Source organism: Lissotriton vulgaris, chromosome 9 (assembly GCF_964263255.1).
Source record: "Lissotriton vulgaris chromosome 9, aLisVul1.2, whole genome shotgun sequence".
NCBI lineage: Eukaryota > Metazoa > Chordata > Amphibia > Caudata > Salamandridae > Lissotriton > Lissotriton vulgaris.
Window position 1 is genome coordinate 64902795 of NC_141697.1, and position 21087 is coordinate 64923881.

The 21087-nt window shown below is 48.0% G+C and overlaps 1 protein-coding gene across 5 annotated transcripts in view; it reads left to right on the plus strand.

Annotated features, from left to right (window-relative positions):
* The window catches only part of RYR3 (ryanodine receptor 3), a 1864151-nt gene that overhangs the window by 1421399 nt on the left and 421665 nt on the right, over nucleotides 1-21087 (plus strand). For all 5 annotated transcript variants that reach the window (XM_086937034.1, XM_086937032.1, XM_086937031.1 and 2 more), the window contains 2 exons: nucleotides 17337-17384; nucleotides 18804-18903. In XM_086937034.1, coding sequence (XP_086793160.1) covers nucleotides 17337-17384; nucleotides 18804-18903 — 148 coding nt within the window. The remainder of the gene's footprint in view (nucleotides 1-17336; nucleotides 17385-18803; nucleotides 18904-21087) is intronic.

The following is a 21087-nucleotide window of genomic DNA, read 5'->3' on the forward strand; positions in this document are numbered from 1 at the left end:
AAAATATTGAATTCCTATCTACAAACAGGTAAGTATAAAAATATTGATTCAGAAATATCGTTGTAAAAAATAGTTAGTCAAAATATCTATTTTTTTAAATGTCTTAAAAGTATTTTAAAATTAATGAAATAATAAATATAATTAACTAAAACATACTTAAAAATACTTAAATTAATTATATAATCATTTTAAGGTTATTTAAGTTATAAAAAACATAACATTTTATTTTTAATACATATATATTAACATAATATTATTAAAACATATACAATATTTTTACAGTAGGATAGTGGGAGGGTAAAATTTACTATTACCACTTCAGTGAGTGCAACAGTTGGGAAAACGTTGGATAGCCTAGGGGTAAAAATTACTATTCTCACTCCAGTGAGTGCAACAGTAGGGAAAGCGTTGGATAGTGTAGAGGTAGAAATTACTATTCCCATTCCAGAGAGTGCAACAGTAGGGAAAGTGTTGGATAGCGGAGGGGTAAAAATTACTATTCCCACTCCAGAGAGTGCAACAGTAGGGAAAGCGTTATATAGCGGAGGGGTAAAAATTACTATTTCCACTCCAGAGAGTGCAACAGTAGGGAAAGCGTTGGATAGCCTAGGGGTAAAAATTACTATTTCCACTCTAGTGAGTTTAACAGTAGGGAAAGTAATGATTTAATCTACATATATAAAAACGAAAGTATGTCTGTTTGTCCTTTATGCATTACTACACCATTCATCCGATCGGAATGAACCTTTGGGAAGTTGTTGAGCGAAAGTTTCTGGCAAAAAAAAAAATGAATAAAATAAATTAAAAAAATTAAAGTTGTGTAGTACTCTCCCCCGAAGGTTTCTGGCAAAAAAAAATAGAAACATTTGTTAAATATCGGCCCCCGGCCCCCCAGGGCCCTCATATTCTTTCCAATACTGAACGTTTACAGTTTCCGGTGCGACTCGCTTTTGCAATGACCATCAACAAAGCACAAGGACAATTGCTGCAAGTGAAGTGTGTGGACTAGATTTGGAGAATCCGTGCTTCTCACATGGACAACTGTATGTGGCCAGCTCACGCGTCGGAAAACCTTCTGGTTTATTCGTGTACGCACCAGACGGAAAAACAAAAAAAAGTGTACCCACAAGCACTCAAATAAATAAACAGAATTAAAACAACACTTTAAAATGTTTTTCATATTAAAATGAATACGTTTCAATAAAAATGACACAATGTAAATTGAATGTTATCATAACAAGTTTCCTTACATTTCTTTTCTTCTGAGATCGCAGCAACGCGCGCCGGGTAACCTAGTATATCAATAAAAATAAAGTAAATATCAATACCAATAAAACATTTATTAAAATTGATTACCAATGTAATATTATGTAATAATTAATCAATTAGAAATACAAGTAAATATTAGTTATTAAAATGAATTGCCTATTCATAATTAATTATCTAATTAATTTTCAATAACAAAAACGAATTCATAATAAAAATTAATACTAATTAAGAATGAATTAACAGTAAATTAATTATTAATACACAAAAGTATTTTCAATATGTAATTAATTACGATTAAATTACTTTCCACCCTATTCCCCTATAAACCCACAATCCGCTACAGAAAATAAATGAATACAATTATCGTAATTAATTAATTAATACAAATTAATTACCAATTAATACAAATTAATTACCAATTACCAATAAATTAAAAATTAATACCAATAAATAAATAAAAATGATTTGCTTAATTACAATTAAATTACTTCCCACCCTATTCCCCTATAAACCCACAACCCGCTACGGAAAATAAATTAATAAAATTAACATAATTATCAATTAATCAATTAATAAAAACTAATTACCAATTCAACATGAATTAACAATTAATTCAAAATGAATACCAATAATTAAATACAAATATTTAATTAATTACAATTAAATTACTTCCCATCCTTTTCCCCTATAAACCCACTACCCGCTACAGAACTAAAACGCAAAATTAAAATTAAAATAATTAGTAATTTCTAAAAATGTATATTTAATTTAATTATATAATAATTCCCTATAAACCAACAACCTGCTACAGAATAACATTATGCAAAAATGAAATAACATAAAATTCATTACTTAAAATAAATTACAAATATAATATACACTTTTCACACATATACTAACATAAAAAACAATTAAAAAAATTCAATATTATGAAAAAATTCGATATATTTTAATAACTATATTATATACTTCGATATTTTGACTTTCTATATTTTAAAAATTGATATTATATTACTTACCTTCAATTCGATATTTTTCACCACTATATTCTGTCCTTTCAATGTTTTGTCCAATCCATATTTTGACTTCGATATTATGGCTATTCTATATTTTGGATTCAATATTATGTCTAGTTCCCCTTCATATCAATCTCTTGGAACTCAGGAAGGTTCACCTAGCCTTGCAGGCTTTCAGGCCGAAGGTTCAAAACGCAACAGTGCTGGTCAGGACGGACAACACAACGGCCATGCATTACATAAACAAGCAGGGAGGTACGAGATCTCGTCTGCTCTCGAAAAAAGCCCAGGAGATATGGGAATGGGCGATTCTCCACAAGGTAAATCTTTCAGCAGAACATCTACCAGGCACTCTCAACACAACAGCAGACACCTTTAGTCGTCTGAAATTGACCTGTCACAAGTGGGAATTGGATCAAGTCATTCTGGAGGAAGTGTTTCAACGCAGGGGAACTCCAACAATAGACCTGTTTGCGATTCCAGAGAACAGGAAATGCTGTCTCTATGCAAGCAGGGATCGCCATCGAGGATCACTGGGGAATGCTCTTTCGATGTCTTGGTTAAGCGCATTTGTTTACGCCTTTCCTCCAATTCCCCTAATCCCACGGCTTCTCAGAAAAATAAAGAAGGAACCTTGCCGGATGATCTTAATAGCACCAGAGTGACATCGCCAATTCTGGTTCACAGAGCTTCTTCTACTATCTCAGGACCATCCATTTCACCTGTGTCCCATTCCATCTCTATTAACAATGTTCCAGGGACAGGTGGTACATCCAGATTCAGGCTCTCTTCATTTGAAGGCCTGGCTCCTGAGCACAGAGAATTCCACAGCCTAGATATCCCTCAGGAATGTAGGGAGATATTGAGCCAAGCATGCACACCAAGTACAAATAAAACTTATCGTGGTAAATGGAAGTGCTTCTGTCTGTGGTGTCATCGGGAACACATCTATCCATTCTCTTCAGCTCCTCATCAGATACTGCCTTACATTCTATCGCTGGCCAAATCCGGTCTTTCTCATTCTTCTGTCAAGGTCCATCTGGCGGCTATTTCGAGATACAGAAGATCAGCTTTGGGTCCTTCTCTCTGGTGGGCCACAATTATCAAACAATTCCTGAAAGGTCTTTTCAGGGTTTTTCCTCCAGTGCGACCACCACCTCCGACTTGGAATCTCAACCTGGTTCTGGCTCATCTCATGAGACCTCCATTCGAGCCAATCCATAGGGTGGACTGAAAAAATGTTGTCTTGGAAATTAGCTCTCCTTTTAGCCCTCACTTTAGCTAGGAGAGTAGGAGAATTACAAGCTCTATCCATTCTAGAACCCTTTCTTCAGTTCAAAAAGGACACTATGATTTTAAGGACCAATCCAAAATGTATTCCAAAGGTCCCTTCGGATTTCCATTTGAACGAGCCAGTGGTTCCAAAGTCTTTCTTCCCTCGGCCTACATCCCCTGCAGAACTGTCTCTGCATTCCTTGGATGTCCAGAGATGTCTTATATTTTACCTTGAACGCACAAATGATTTTAGAAAATCACCTCAACTTTTTGTGACTTTTAGTGCACCTAGGAAAGGACTTCCTCTCTCAAAACAAGGAATCTCGTGCTGGATTTCAAGTGCAATTCATTATTGCCACAAAGCGGCAGGAAAACCGCTGGAGAGACAGGTAAGAGCTCACTCCACAAGATCAGTTTCATCTTCAGCAGCTCTCTTCACTGGAGTCCCTATAAAAGACATTTGTAGGGCGACCACATGGAGCAGTGTCCATACATTCACAAAACATGACTGCCTGGACTCTTTCATGAAGAATGAAACGGCAGTAGGACAAGCAGTCCTGAGGAAATTTTTCCAATGAGAGGTGAGCTTTCCCTTCTATCCCTCCTTCCTATGATTGCACATTTTGTATCACATAATTTTACTGATGTATTGTTACATGGTTTATATATATATGTTCATATGGATACAGTTACGCTGTGATGTTGTGATACACTTGTAGCAAAATGTGCACTTGTGACTTACTGCTAGCTACTCTGATACAAAGCATGGGAATCTATGAAATTTCCAATACTAGGGCAAGAAAACAAGTTACTTACCTGTAACTTTGGTTCCCTAGTATTGGTAACTTTCATAGACTACCATGCGCCCATCCTCCCCTGGGAAAGCTCAGCCTTCTGCAAAACTTGTTACTGTTACACAACGGCTACGAAAATCTGAGGCTCAGTGTCTCTCTCAGGAGGGCTCTATGGGGTGAGGCTAATCTGATTGGTTGTTGCAAAATGTTGGTCTCTTTTAAAAATAGGCTACAAAATGAGCTGAGGCATAGGCGTTACTTTCTCTTTTGTACATACTGCTATGGTATTTTCTATTTACCGAGGCTCCCAGGCTGATGACGTGGAATGATACAAAGCATGGGAATCTATGAAAGTTACCAATACTGGGGAACCAAAGTTACAGGTAAGTAACTTGTTTTCTTATGGGTTATCCTGAAATTCTGGAAACTACAACACTGCAATGGCAAGTCCTGTCATGGAAAGATAAGAGCAAATCATGCAGTAGCTCTCAAGAGTCAAAGACACTGCGCACAAGGGTACTGTCAAGAATGTTCAAAAGAGGGGCCGGGTTAGCAAATATATTCTCTCCACCGATAAATAATCTTCTAGGTTAGAAACATTCATCACCCAAAGTGAAATTTTCCTGGGTGGAGCATTATTATTATTTATTATTGAGTCTTGTATAGCGCGTGGTTACCCTTGGGCATCCCAGCGCTCGTCCAGAGTACACACCAAAACAGCAGAGCACTAACCAGGGAACAGATGAGTCTTTAAAAGTTTGCGAAATCGCAAGGTGCCAGTTTCGGAGCGAAGGGCATGCGGAAGAGAGTTCCATAATGCTGCCACGTTGACGGAAAATCTTCTACCGCCAGTCCTGGCTTTTTTTACTTTCGCGACTTGCAAGAGATGTTGGTGGTCTGAGCGGAGGGCGCGAGAGGCCTTATAAGGTTGGACCATACTCCGCAGGATAGGGGGCCCTTTTCCCTGCAAGATTTTGTGAGCCATGCAGAGTGCTTTAAACTTCACCCTCTCTCTCACAGGGAGCCAGTGGAGCGCCTTCAGCGCAGGTCGGCTGACTGCCGCCTGGGAAGGTTCGTCAAAAGCCTGGCGGCAGCATTTTGCACTTGTTGCAATTTGTTTAGAGTTGATTCTGGAGCCCCCGGAAACAGCACATTGCTGTAGTCCAGCCGTGAAATGATGAGACCCTGGATTAGTAACCTCCTAGTGGCCATCGGGAGGAGGGGTAGGATCTTCCGGGCTGACCGGAGCAGGCCGAAACACACGCCTGCGGTCTTTTTTGCGTGTGTCTTGAAGGATAGGTCCTGCTCCAGCCACACCCCCAAGCTCTTAATCTCCTGTTTTGGGGTAGGTGGCGCTCCCAGACAGCTAGGCCAGCTACTAGGGGACAAGGAGGGAGGGGAGTTCCCCAGCATCATCAGTTCGGTTTTTGAACCGTTAAGTTTAAGTGCTGAGTTGCACATCCAGGTGAAGACCCTGGCTAAACATGTGTGCAGCAAGTCGGGTTGGTTCGCCGGCTGGGGAAGCCCAACCACCAACTGGGTATCATCCGCATAGCTGATGATCTTGATACCCAGTGGCAGTACCACACTCTCCAGTGGGGCCATATAGATATTAAATAGTGTGGGGCTCAGCGATGAGCCCTGTGGCACACCACACTGGAGGGGAACCGATGTTGACTTCTCGTGGCCTTCCCAGACCTCAAACGTCCAATCTTCTAAGAAGGACGCAAGCCATTTCAGGGCCAACCCGGAGACCCCCACCCCCGACAGCCGTTGGAGTAACACCTGATGGTCTACGGTGTCAAATGCCGCACTAAGGTCCAGGAGGATCACTGCCACCGATCCCCCTGAATCCAAAATGCTCCTGGCATTCTCCACGACTGCCAGCAGGGCAGTGTCCGTCCCCTGGCCAGGGCGAAAACCCGTTTGGGAGTCACCCAAGAGAGAGTTGGATTCCAGAAAACCCGAAAGGCGCCTATTCACAAGTTTCTCCGCCACCTTGCTAAGGCCAGGGAGCAGGGAGATAGGCCTAAAATTAGCGGGGTCCAGGCTGGGCTTCTTCAGGAGGGCCTTAACTACCGCTCCTTTCCAGCTGGGAGGCACAACTCCTTGGGTAAAGGAAAGGTTCAAAAGGTGCGTCACTGGGCCGCCGATGGTAGAAGCTACCTGCTTCAGGTATTTCATCGGTACCGGATCTCTCAGAGACCCACTCTTCAGGGTCACCAAGACCCCAAGAGCCTCGTCCACAGTGACTGGCCCAAAGGAGTCCAGCTCTGCTGTCCTCACCCCAGGCTGAGACCCAGGGTTGCATTCCGAGGATTGCTCCTGCGCTAACCGAGGGAGGGATGCCAAGATGTTTTCTATCTTAGATTTAAAGAACGTGTCTAATTCTGAGCATTTTTCACGCGGGTTGTCATGAGTGACCGGAGGTTCGGGGGTTTGCAGAAGTTCTCTGATGACCTTAAACGACTCTTTCGAGGAATTAGAAGAGAGTCCTATTCTCTCCTCACAGAACTTGGATTTCGCTACCCGGATGGCGGATTTGTAGATGTTAAGTCCTGCCCGGTATTCTCTCCGGCTCACTTCGCCCCAGCCCCAGCATTGGATACTATGGAGGTCATTAGGAGGGCGGGCGGACTTTGCCCGCCCGCCATACTCACGGGGATTGGGACTCCCCGCCATAAGGGCAGGGGTCCCGTAGTGGGGATTATGATGCGCCCGCCACAGTGGCGGGCGCATCCCTCATTTTTAACATTGTGGCGGGCAGTGCTCTCTGCACCGCCCGCCACAATGCTAAAAAAGCATGTAACAAAAGCCCATCATAATATGGCTGGCGGTGTCTAATAGACACCGCCACCTTATTAATCCTTTTCCGCCCCGGCTGCAAGGCGACCGGGGCGGAAAAGCTGCGGATGGTCTTTCCGTCCGTTGCGGTCCCCCCGCCATACTAATATGGCGAGGGGAATTTAGGTGCGGATGGCGGGCGGATTGCCCCCGCCAGGCCGGCGATGGCTACCGCCAGCCTGGCGGGGGCAATCATCCCGCCATCCTAATGGGCCCCTATGGCTCTAAAGGTAATCCCCCCACAAGACAGATATCCAGAGTTTGAAATGTATGAAGCACCAAAAGCATTTTTTACACTAGCACACTGGTGGATAGCACATACTTTTTCTTAGCCTTGTGAAAGAAGTCTGCAGATATCAGTAAAGGAGATTCTTGGCTCGATGCCTCTACTGGGGATAAGGGCCTCACACGTTGTTCTCTCGGAATGCTTAACTTGCCAGTGGCATCAGTTCCAGAGAAACTTGGGCGATCTGATGAGGCTGTCACAGAGGCAGTGCACAGAAACGGATGCACAGCAAGGTCAATCATAGTAAAGAATGCCCCGCCTCCTCAGTTATGTTTCAAGTTTGTCCCTGCTGGGATGGGGGGTGCACCAACAGTAAATATCAAATATCAGCGCAACTGAATGAAAATGCACTCAACAAAATTTTAAATCAGTCTGTCTGACACTCATGTAACTTCAGTGATTGCTACAACTGGTACCGATGACTGTCGAAGCAGGCAAGACCACAGCCATGTTTTATCTGCAAATGCAAGGAGGGGAAGCAATCTCACATATGTGATGTGGTGAACAGTATTCTTTTTATAGTATGGCATTTACCTCTGCCATTTTATTAACTGTATTAAAGTTACCATTAAAGTCATTCCTCTGTAGATGACTCATGTGGAAAGGACATTCTCCATCGTGGGAAATCGCACCCGTCCGGCACTCCACTGATATTTTGTTAATAATAAATCCTTGAATCAGAATTTTTGCCAATTCATTATTTATTCTTGTTCAAATTTTCATTAGCTTCATCTTCATATCCACTGGCATCCTTCATATGAGGACCGCAGGAATCCTACGTTTAAAACTTGTGTCCACCCCAGAGTGCGATTGCAATCCTTATTTTGTGCAATGACTCATGTGGCTCTGGTAGTTTTGATTAAACATGAGAGCTGCATATCTACCCTTTTACCTGCTCATACCTGTCCTCTCTTTCACATGTGCATGCTCAGGCACCCCTAGTTCTGCTGCTTCCCCTGATCACTCTCACTGCCACTGGTCCACCTCACTGGTCATACAAGTAGCTCCTTCTGCTGTAAATGACAGCCTTGTGGGTACAGTAGTGCATGTTAAGGAAGACATGTAATCATCTATTGAGGTTGTTAGATGCCTGACTGATGTGAGTGAAGGGAGAGTGGCTACTCCAGTACTGCCTGCATGCTTTATCACATGGGTGATGCTGAAAGGGAAGAGTGTCTGCTCCTCTACCCTCTCATGCTTTATCTCAATCAGTAATCTTATATCAGTCAGTAATCTTATAAAGTGCGACTACTCACCCATAAGGGTCTCAAGGCACTGAGTGTGTGGGGGGGATCTGTGGGTCAGTTGAAGAGCGAGGTCTTGAGGCCCTTCCTGAATTGTGGCAGAGATGGTGATTGCCTGAGGTGCAGAGGCAGGGAGTTCCAAGTCTTCGCAGCGAGGTAGGAGAAGGACCTTTTTCAGGCGTGGTGTTGCAGATCCGTGGGATGGTGTCCAGGGTCAGTTTGGCGAAGCAGAGATGTCTAGTGGGAGTGTAGAGGTTTGGGTGATGCTGCGGAAGGGAAAGTGCCTACTTCAGTACCGCCTGCATGCTTTATCTCATGCGTGATGCTGTGGAAGAGACAGTGCCTACTTCTGTTCCGCCTGCATGCTTTATCTCATGCGTGATGCTGTGGAAGAGACAGTGTCTACTTCAGTACCGCCTGCATGCTTTCTCTCATGGATGATGCTGTAGAAGAGAGAGTGCCTACTGGTATACCTCGACATGCTTTGTCTCTTGTGTGATGCTGTGGAAGGGAAGGTGTCTGCTCCAGTCCCACCTGCATGCTTTATCTCATGGGTATGCTCTGTAGAGGGAGAGTGTCTGCTTCAAACCTGCTGCATGCATTATCTTATAGGTAATGCTGTGAACGTGAGATTGTCTACTCCAGTACCGCATACATGCTTTATATCATGGGTGATGATGCGAAAGAGAGTGCATCTGCTACAGTGCCACCTACATGCTTGATATCATGGGGGATTCTGCTGGAGGGAGAGTGTCTGCTCCAGTACTGCATACTTCATCTCATGGGTGATGCTTTGGGAGTGAGAGTGTCTGCTCCAGTACCTCCTGCATGCTTTATCTCATGGGTGATGCTGTGGACGGGAGAGCGTGTGGACGAGTGCCCCCTGCATGCTTCATCTCATGGGTGATGCTGTGGGAGGAAGACTGTGTGGACCAATGCCCCCTGCATGCTTCATCTCATGGGTGATGCTGTGGACGGGAGAGTGTCTGGACCAGTGCCCCCTGCATGCTTCATCTCATGGGTGATGCTGTGGGAGGGAGAGTGTCTGGACCAGTACCTCCTGCATGCTTTATCTCATGGGTGATGCTGTGGACGGGAGAGTGTCTGGACCAGTGCCCCCTGCATGCTTCATCTCATGGGTGATGCTGTGGGAGGAAGAGTGTCTGGACCAGTGCCCCCTGCATGCTTCATCCCATGGGTGATGCTGTGGGAGGGAGAGTGTCTGCTCCAGTGCCCCCTGCATGCTTTATCTCATGGGTGATGCTGTGGGAGGGAAAGTCTCTGCTCCAGTGCCCCCTGCATGCTTTATCTCATGGTTGATGCTGTGGAAGGATGAGTGTCTGCTCCAGTGCCCCCTGCATGCTTTATCTCATGGGTGATGCTGTGGGAGGGAGAGTCTCTGCTCCAGTGCCCCCTGCATGCTTTATCTCATGGGTGATGCTGTGGGAGGGAGAGTGTCTGCTCCAGTGCCCCCTGCATGCTTTATCTCATGGGTGATGCTGTGGGAGGGAGAGTGTCTGGACCAGTGCCCCCTGCATGCTTCATCTCATGGGTGATGCTGTGGGAGGGAGAGTGTCTTCTCCAGTGCCCCCTGCATGCTTCATCTCATGGGTGATGCTGTGGACTGGAGAGTGTCTGCTCCAGTGCCCCCTGCATGCTTTATCTCATGGTTGATGCTGTGGGACGGAGAGTGTGTGGACCAGTGCCCCCTGCATGCTTTATCTCATGGTTGATGCTGTGGAAGGAAGAGTGTCTGCTCCAGTGCCCCCTGCATGCTTTATCATGGGTGGTGCTGTGGGAGGGAGAGTCTCTGCTCCAGTGCCCCCTGCATGCTTCATCTCATGGTTGATGCTGTGGGAGGGAGAGTGTCTGCTCCAGTGCTTCCTGCATGCTTTATCTCATGGGTGATGCTGTGGGAGGGAGAGTGTCTGCTCCAGTACCCTCTGCATGCTTCATCTCATGGGTGATGCTGTGGGAGGGAGAGTGTCTGCTCCAGTGCCCCCTGCATGCTTTATCTCATGGGTGATGCTGTGGGAGGGAGAGTCTCTGCTCCAGTGCCCCCTGCATGCTTTATCTCATGGTTGATGCTGTGGAAGGAAGAGTGTCTGCTCCAGTGCCCCCTGCATGCTTTATCATGGGTGGTGCTGTGGGAGGGAGAGTCTCTGCTCCAGTGCCCCCTGCATGCTTTATCATGGGTGATGCTGTGGGAGGGAGAGTGTCTGCTCCAGTGCCCCCTGCATGCTTTATCTCATGGGTGATGCTGCGGAAGGGAGAGTGTCTGGACCAGTGCCCCCTGCATGCTTTATCTCATGGGTGATGCTGCGGAAGGGAGAGTCTCTGCTCCAGTGCCCCCTGCATGCTTTATCATGGGTGATGCTGTGGGAGGGAGAGTCTCTGCTCCAGTGCCCCCTGCATGCTTTATCTCATGGGTGATGCTGTGGGAGGGAGAGTATCTGGACCAGTGCCCCCTGCATGCTTTATCTCATGGGTGATGCTGTGGGAGGGAGAGTGTCTGGACCAGTGCCCCCTGCATGCTTTATCTCATGGGTGATGCTGCGAAAGGGAGAGTCTCTGCTCCAGTGCCCCCTGCATGCTTTATCATGGGTGATGCTGTGGGAGGGAGAGTGTCTGCTCCAGTGCCCCCTGCATGCTTTATCTCATGGGTGATGCTGCGGAAGGGAGAGTGTCTGGACCAGTGCCCCCTGCATGCTTTATCTCATGGGTGATGCTGCGGAAGGGAGAGTCTCTGCTCCAGTGCCCCCTGCATGCTTTATCATGGGTGATGCTGTGGGAGGGAGAGTGTCTGCTCCAGTGCCCCCTGCATGCTTTATCTCATGGGTGATGCTGTGGGAGGGAGAGTGTCTGGACCAGTGCCCCCTGCATGCTTTATCTCATGGGTGATGCTGTGGGAGGGAGAGTGTCTGCTCCAGTGCCCCCTGCATGCTTTATCTCATGGGTGATGCTGTGGGAGGGAGAGTGTCTGCACCAGTGCCCCCTGCATGCTTTATCATGGGTGATGCTGTGGGAGGGAGAGTGTCTGGACCAGTGCCCCCTGCATGCTTCATCTCATGGGTGATGCTGTGGGAGGGAGAGTGTCTTCTCCAGTGCCCCCTGCATGCTTCATCTCATGGGTGATGCTGTGGACTGGAGAGTGTCTGCTCCAGTGTCCCCTGCATGCTTTATCATGGGTGATGCTGTGGGAAGGAGAGTCTCTGCTCCAGTGCCCCCTGCATGCTTTATCTCATGGGTGATGCTGTGGGAGGGAGAGTGTCTGGACCAGTGCCCCCTGCATGCTTTATCTCATGGGTGATGCTGTGGGAGGGAGAGTGTCTGGACCAGTGCCCCCTGCATGCTTTATCTCATGGGTGATGCTGTGGGAGGGAGAGTGTCTGCTCCAGTGCCCCCTGCATGCTTCATCTCAAGGGTGATGCTGTGGGAGGGAGAGTGTCTGCTCCAGTGCCCCCTGCATGCTTCATCTCATGGGTAATGCTGTGGGAGGAAGACTGTGTGGACCAATGCCCCCTGCATGCTTTATCTCATGGGTGATGCTGCGGAAGGGAGAGATGGTCTGCTCCAGTGCCCCCTGCATGCTTTATCTCATGGGTGATGCTGTGGGAGGAAGACTGTGTGGACCAATGCCCCCTGCATGCTTTATCTCATGGGTGATGCTGTGGGAGGGAGAGTGTCTGCTCCAGTGTCCCCTGCATGCTTTATCATGGGTGATGCTGTGGGAAGGAGAGTCTCTGCTCCAGTGCCCCCTGCATGCTTTATCATGGGTGATGCTGTGGGAGGGAGAGTGTCTGCTCCAATGCCCCCTGCATGCTTTATCATGGGTGATGCTGTGGGAGGGAGAGTGTCTGCTCCAGTGCCCCCTGCATGCTTTATCATGGGTGATGCTGTGGGAGGGAGAGTGTCTGCTCCAGTGCCCCCTGCATGCTTCATCTCAAGGGTGATGCTGTGGGAGGGAGAGTATCTGGACCAGTGCCCCCTGCATGCTTCATCTCATGGGTGATGCTGTGGGAGGGAGAGTGTCTGGACCAGTACCTCCTGCATGCTTTATCATGGGTGATGCTGTGGGAGGGAGAGTGTCTGCTCCAGTGCCCCCTGCATGCTTTATCTCATGGGTGATGCTGTGGACGGGAGAGTGTCTGGACCAGTGCCCCCTGCATGCTTCATCTCATGGGTGATGCTGTGGACGGGAGAGTGTGTGGACCAGTGCCCCCTGCATGCTTTATCTCATGGGTGATGCTGTGGGAGGGAGAGTGTCTGGACCAGTGCCCCCTGCATGCTTTATCTCATGGGTGATGCTGTGGGAGGGAGAGTGTCTGGACCAGTGCCCCCTGCATGCTTTATCTCATGGGTGATGCTGTGGGACGGAGAGTGTCTGCTCCAGTGCCTCCTGCATGCTTCATCTCATGGGTGATGCTGCGGAAGGGAGAGATTGTCTGCTCCAGTGCCCCCTGCATGCTTTATCTCATGGGTGATGCTGTGGGAGGAAGACTGTGTGGACCAATGCCCCCTGCATGCTTTATCTCATGGGTGATGCTGTGGGAGGGAGAGTGTCTGCTCCAGTGTCCCCTGCATGCTTTATCATGGGTGATGCTGTGGGAAGGAGAGTGTCTGCTCCAGTGCCCCCTGCATGCTTCATCTCATGGGTGATGCTGCGGAAGGGAGAGATTGTCTGCTCCAGTGCCCCCTGCATGCTTTATCATGGGTGATGCTGTGGGAGGGAGAGTGTCTGCTCCAGTGCCCCCTGCATGCTTTATCTCATGAGTGATGCTGTGGACGGGAGAGTGTCTGCTCCAGTGCCCCCTGCATGCTTTATCTCATGCGTGATGCTGTGGGAGGGAGAGTGTCTGGACCAGTGCATCTTGCATGCTTTATCTCATGAGTGATGCTGTGGGAGGGAGAGTGTCTGTTCCAGTGCCCCCTGCATGCTTCATCTCATGGGTGATGCTGTGGGAGGGAGAGTGTCTGCTCCAATGCCCCCTGCATGCTTCATCATGGGTGATGCTGTGGGAGGGAGAGTGTCTGCTCCAGTGCCCCCTGCATGCTTTATCTCATGGGTGATGCTGTGGGACGGAGAGTGTCTGCTCCAGTGCCCCCTGCATGCTTTATCTCATGGGTGATGCTGTGGGACGGAGAGTGTCTGCTCCAGTGCCCCCTGCATGCTTCATCTCAAGGGTGATGCTGTGGGAGGGAGAGTATCTGGACCAGTGCCCCCTGCATGCTTTATCATGGGTGATGCTGTGGGAGGAATACTGTGTGGACCAATGCCCCCTGCATGCTTTATCTCATGGGTGATGCTGTGGGAGGGAGAGTGTCTGCTCCAATGCCCCCTGCATGCTTTATCATGGGTGATGCTGTGGGAGGGAGAGTGTCTGCTCCAGTGCCCCCTGCATGCTTCATCTCAAGGGTGATGCTGTGGGAGGGAGAGTATCTGGACCAGTGCCCCCTGCATGCTTCATCTCATGGGTGATGCTGTGGGAGGGAGAGTGTCTTCTCCAGTGCCCCCTGCATGCTTTATCATGGGTGATGCTGTGGGAGGGAGAGTGTCTGGACCAGTGCCCCCTGCATGCTTCATCTCATGGGTGATGCTGTGGACGGGAGAGTGTCTGGACCAGTGCCCCCTGCATGCTTCATCTCATGGGTGATGCTGTGGACGGGAGAGTGTGTGGACCAGTGCCCCCTGCATGCTTTATCTCATGGGTGATGCTGTGGGAGGGAGAGTGTCTGCTCCAGTGCCCCCTGCATGCTTTATCTCATGGGTGATGCTGTGGGAGGGAGAGTATCTGGACCAGTGCCCCCTGCATGCTTCATCTCATGGGTGATGCTGTGGGAGGGAGAGTGTGTGGACCAGTGCCCCCTGCATACTTTATCATGGGTGATGCTGTGGGACGGAGAGTGTGTGGACCAGTGCCCCTGCATGCTTCATCCCATGGGTGATGCTGTGGGAGGGAGAGTGTCTGCTCCAGTGCCCCCTGCATGCTTTATCTCATGGGTGATGCTGTGGGAGGGAGAGTATCTGGACCAGTGCCCCCTGCATGCTTTATCTCATGGGTGATGCTGTGGGAGGGAGAGTATCTGGACCAGTGCCCCCTGCATGCTTCATCTCATGGGTGATGCTGTGGGAGGGAGAGTGTCTGCTCCAGTGTCCCCTGCATGCTTTATCATGGGTGATGCTGTGGGAAGGAGAGTGTCTGCTCCAGTGCCCCCTGCATGCTTCATCTCATGGGTGATGCTGCGGAAGGGAGAGATTGTCTGCTCCAGTGCCCCCTGCATGCTTTATCATGGGTGATGCTGTGGGAGGGAGAGTGTCTGCTCCAGTGCCCCCTGCATGCTTTATCTCATGAGTGATGCTGTGGACGGGAGAGTGTCTGCTCCAGTGCCCCCTGCATGCTTTATCTCATGCGTGATGCTGTGGGAGGGAGAGTGTCTGGACCAGTGCATCTTGCATGCTTTATCTCATGAGTGATGCTGTGGGAGGGAGAGTGTCTGTTCCAGTGCCCCCTGCATGCTTCATCTCATGGGTGATGCTGTGGGAGGGAGAGTGTCTGCTCCAATGCCCCCTGCATGCTTCATCATGGGTGATGCTGTGGGAGGGAGAGTGTCTGCTCCAGTGCCCCCTGCATGCTTTATCTCATGGGTGATGCTGTGGGACGGAGAGTGTCTGCTCCAGTGCCCCCTGCATGCTTTATCTCATGGGTGATGCTGTGGGACGGAGAGTGTCTGCTCCAGTGCCCCCTGCATGCTTCATCTCAAGGGTGATGCTGTGGGAGGGAGAGTATCTGGACCAGTGCCCCCTGCATGCTTTATCATGGGTGATGCTGTGGGAGGAATACTGTGTGGACCAATGCCCCCTGCATGCTTTATCTCATGGGTGATGCTGTGGGAGGGAGAGTGTCTGCTCCAATGCCCCCTGCATGCTTTATCATGGGTGATGCTGTGGGAGGGAGAGTGTCTGCTCCAGTGCCCCCTGCATGCTTCATCTCAAGGGTGATGCTGTGGGAGGGAGAGTATCTGGACCAGTGCCCCCTGCATGCTTCATCTCATGGGTGATGCTGTGGGAGGGAGAGTGTCTTCTCCAGTGCCCCCTGCATGCTTTATCATGGGTGATGCTGTGGGAGGGAGAGTGTCTGGACCAGTGCCCCCTGCATGCTTCATCTCATGGGTGATGCTGTGGACGGGAGAGTGTCTGGACCAGTGCCCCCTGCATGCTTCATCTCATGGGTGATGCTGTGGACGGGAGAGTGTGTGGACCAGTGCCCCCTGCATGCTTTATCTCATGGGTGATGCTGTGGGAGGGAGAGTGTCTGCTCCAGTGCCCCCTGCATGCTTTATCTCATGGGTGATGCTGTGGGAGGGAGAGTATCTGGACCAGTGCCCCCTGCATGCTTCATCTCATGGGTGATGCTGTGGGAGGGAGAGTGTGTGGACCAGTGCCCCCTGCATACTTTATCATGGGTGATGCTGTGGGACGGAGAGTGTGTGGACCAGTGCCCCCTGCATGCTTCATCCCATGGGTGATGCTGTGGGAGGGAGAGTGTCTGCTCCAGTGCCCCCTGCATGCTTTATCTCATGGGTGATGCTGTGGGAGGGAGAGTATCTGGACCAGTGCCCCCTGCATGCTTCATCTCATGGGTGATGCTGTGGGAGGGAGGGTGTCTGCTCCAGTGCCCCCTGCATGCTTTATCTCATGGGTGATGCTGTGGGAGGGAGAGTATCTGGACCAGTGCCCCCTGCATGCTTCATCTCATGGGTGATGCTGTGGGAGGGAGAGTGTGTGGACCAGTGCCCCCTGCATACTTTATCATGGGTGATGCTGTGGGACGGAGAGTGTGTGGACCAGTGCCCCCTGCATGCTTCATCCCATGGGTGATGCTGTGGGAGGGAGAGTGTCTGCTCCAGTGCCCCCTGCATGCTTTATCTCATGGGTGATGCTGTGGGAGGGAGAGTATCTGGACCAGTGCCCCCTGCATGCTTCATCTCATGGGTGATGCTGTGGGAGGGAGGGTGTCTGCTCCAGTGCCCCCTGCATGCTTTATCTCATGGGTGATGCTGTGGGAGGGAGAGTGTCTGCTCCAGTGCCCCCTGCATGCTTTATCATGGGTGATGCTGTGGGAGGGAGAGTGTCTGCTCCAGTGCCCCCTGCATGCTTTATCATGGGTGATGCTGTGGGAGGGAGAGTCTCTGCTCCAGTGCCCCCTGCATGCTTTATCATGGGTGATGCTGTGGGAGGGAGAGTGTCTGCTCCAGTGCCCCCTGCATGCTTCATCTCATGGGTGATGCTGTGGGAGGGAGAGTGTCTGCTCCAGTGCCCCCTGCATGCTTCATCTCATGGGTAATGCTGTGGGAGGAAGACTGTGTGGACCAATGCCCCCGCATGCTTCATCTCAAGGGTGATGCTGTGGGAGGGAAGAGTGTCTGCTCCAGTGCCCCCTGCATGCTTCATCTCATGGGTGATGCTGTGCCCCAGAGATTGAACATCCTCTATTACTTTGCTAACTTCTGAGCGAGTTGAAAAATCGGGGTGTTGGTTGTAGCTGTCATGAATATTGTGTACCTAAAAACGTGCCTGAAATGTCTTTTTTTCCTGAATTGACTAAAGAGCTGCCAGAGCGAGGAAGAGGATGAAGAAAAAGAGAAGACTTTTGAAGTAAGTATAACGCGGGGCCTTGCACTACACCCTGTCCCTCAGTGTCAACATACGTCCCCCACTGACCCCATCCCTGCCCCGCAAGCATCAGTCTTACCTGCTAGTCCACAAAGCCGGTGTCCTAGAACTCCGACTTCAAAAGAGTCGTGAACCAATAAATTGTAATTAAGGCTCCATGTTTTCCGTTTTTACAGATAAATTAAAAAATTCTTTTCTTGTCTGTATTTATTTTAAAATGTGGATGAAAACGGAAATGTGGTTGCTTTTTAAGTAATTCTAAATACTGTCTGCCATGACTGACAGGCCAATAGCTGTGTGAATAATTAGGTGAGGGGGTTGAAAAGTAAGGAGTTTTAGTTCAGAGGCTTTAACACCAGTAGATATGCACAAGGTTGATACTGAAATGTGCATATTTTCATATAAGTGCATTGATGTATCTTCTGGTGTTCACATCACTGAAATCTGGCAGGCATTCAAACATGAGTGCATATTTATCGTTTAAATAAATGTGGAAATATACTAATTTCAGCCTAAGGTTTTTCCACAAAACCCAAAATAAATATGGATAAATACAGATAAAATTAGCAAAAAATAAATATGGTTAAATACAGACGGAAGCGTCCAAAAAATAAATAGCATAAAACCGGGAGCCCTAATTGTAAGCCAACAAAAGCTGTGTGCTTTACGGCAGACAACACCATCCGTTCTGCTGCGCAATTGCTGTAAAACCATTGTCCCCAAGCTTCATTGTTTCTTTCTGTTTTTGTTGGCTCTGGTTCCTTTCCTTGTCTGTCTCCTCAGACCCGCCACCGCCCCCTCCTTTTTTCCCCTTCTTTCTCTTTCGGCCCTTCCTCTGTTCGATTGTCTTTTACGTTGAGTACTGTAGTGTTTGCCTCTGAATTTTGTGCAAAAACACTGAATACAAAAACAATTGTGGTTTTAGCTGATACCTTCATTCCAGTCTTGTCGAAACCACAGTACCATGCTAGGATTTTCTGTAACTGGGGATTAAACAAAAACAGAGGAACACACATTGATCTTTGTCATACCTTGTGTTGCTGATCATAAGTAGCACTGCTTAATCTCCGCCTCTGTATTTGATTTTCTACCTAATGCCACTGTGCAGCGTTTTGATACACCTGGGGCCCGATCTTCATCTTGTGAAGCCATAAATAAATACATCTATAAACAAGAAGCAGTTGTTGAATACCAGTGAAAGCGCTAAGCCAGCAAAGCACTGACTCATGTTTCTACCTTTTGAGTTCGGAGAATTGGTAATCCGAGGGTGATTATCGCTACCATCCACACAGTCATTCTTCAATGCGGCGTCCATTGTGCACTTTAATCCACACCATAAGTAGGGGTGGTGAGGGTAGTCCGTCTTCTGTCTTGATGCCTCCTGTGTTTTTTCACCCACAGGAGAAAGAGATGGAGAAGCAGAAGACCCTTTACCAGCAGGCGCGTCTGCACGACCGGGGCGCTGCGGAGATGGTGCTGCAGATGATCAGTGCCAGCAAAGGTAAGGGCTGGAGCCTGCCCTGGAGAAGGCCCAGGCAAGAGCTGCCTACTTCATGGTAGTCCTGCTTGACTTGACTTCTTGGCAGGTGTGCTGTGAACATCTTTGCTTGCCCCAAATCCAAGATTTACGAAGGGGTCTTCTGCCGTTGGGAAGGGATAGAAGCAGGACTCTGTGAAGATTGTTTCGCATCTGCAAAGCTTTGCAGAGCTCCTCATTTTTGTATTTCACTGAGTTTCCAAAGTTCTCCGATTTAGGTTCGCCGTCACCTGTACATGTTTTTATGTCCATTTCGAGATCCTTTTCACTCCAATTGCCCTCAGCCAAGGTGGACAATGAAGTTATTGCTCACTGGTTTTTCACAGAGGATGCAATCAGCTTTAAAGTGCCCGTCCTTCCTACTCCCCACTGATGTCTGATTGTATTTTGCACCTTTCCGTTCTCTAAAATGATGTCCTGCAAAGCTCTGGCCATGCTGTGATTAGCGCAACTCCCATGTCAAGAGCAAACACATTGTCGAACCCCTTGTGCTCTGAATTCCAAGACATCATCTCATTCGGAGGATGGGCTCCATGCCCCTCCAGCCGGAGTGTGGATTATAATTAAAGATCCCTGTTTGCCGTTTTTACTGTTTTTTACAGATAAATACATACAGAAAATAATTGATTTTCCTTGGTGTTTATTTTACAATATGGATAAAGAAGGAAATTGGGTTGCTTTTTGAGTGAATCAAAATAGTGTCTGCCGTGACTGTCATTCCAATAGCCGTGCAGATGGACGGGTAAAGGGGTAAAAAGGAAATACATTTGAGTAAAAAGGCTTAAACAGCAGTAGATATGCACAAGATTGATATTTAAATTAGCATATTTTCATATAAGTGTATTGATTCATCTTCTGCTGGTATTCATATCATTGAAACCTTGCAGGCTTTCCAGCATTGGTGCATATTAATCAGATAAATACATGTGGAAATACTCTAGTTTCAGCTTCATTTTTTCACAAAACCCCAAATAAGTATGGATAAATACAAATAAATTTAGAAGAAAGAATTTGTGGATAAATACAGTAATGTAAAAAATAAATTACTATACAACCAGGAACCCTAATTATTATACATGCATATTTCCTTATGCACACATAAAAATACACATGCTGAACTAAGCTGTCATTCCCGAAATTCACCTTCCTTGTTCTGGTGACACAGTGAGTGCCCACATCCTTCAGTGTGCACTGGCTGACTGGTTAGGTTGCATTACCCGTTGTCTTTACCAACCTATTACAAATCACCCAGTATGTTTCTCTTAATAATGAAGTTCACCAAAAGTTTCCTTTATATGTATTTATAACAACTCAACCCTGAGACTTGAAATCTGCAAGGTTCTGTCTTGGTACCCTGCCACAAATTACCCAAAAAAGAAAGAATGTGTCCTAAGGGTTTAGACACATACATGTAGATTTAATTTAACAAAACACTTTTAATATTCATGAATTATGGTAAAATTAGAAAGCTTTGCCTTCTTCAGGACAGCAATCCCTTTCAGAGCGTTGATGTCCTGAATTTGATTCGCATATTTCTGTCAGACTCTTTAGGCTCCTACTGCCTCGTATCACAGGCCATGCTCACGAGAGACCCAACAGAAAGCAATGGAGAGATAAAGGGAGAGCAGAAGAGAGAGAGCAAGAAAGAAAGACAGCAAGAGCACTAAAGAGAGAGCGAGAAAGAAAGACAGCAAGAGCACTAAAGAGAGAGCGAGAAAGAAAGACAGCAAGAGCACTAAAGAGGGAGCGAGAAAGAAAGACAGCAAGAGCACTAAAGAGAGCACGCAAATGAGAGAGAGGGAGAGAACTAGAGAGAGAAAAAGGAGGGTGGATTGGGGGGTGCTGATAGGCCTACTCCATTGGGTACGAGAACCACACTGTCCTCCAATGAGGAGCAATGCTGGTCCAAGGACTACTGCTAGAAGTGGCAAGGAAGACATTAGAAGGACGCTTTTTACTGTATGGCAGGGGCAAGAGAGGTGTCTTGGAAAATTCCACTCCACTTGGGTATTACTGCCTGGCAGGAACATTTTACTGCTGAGTCTGTCCAGGGTAATTGTTCTGTAATGAGGGTCAGGGAGTTTTAAACATATGTAGAGAGAGCTCAGTCAGAACCTCAGCAAACCTGAAAATGAGTGTCACCGAGGT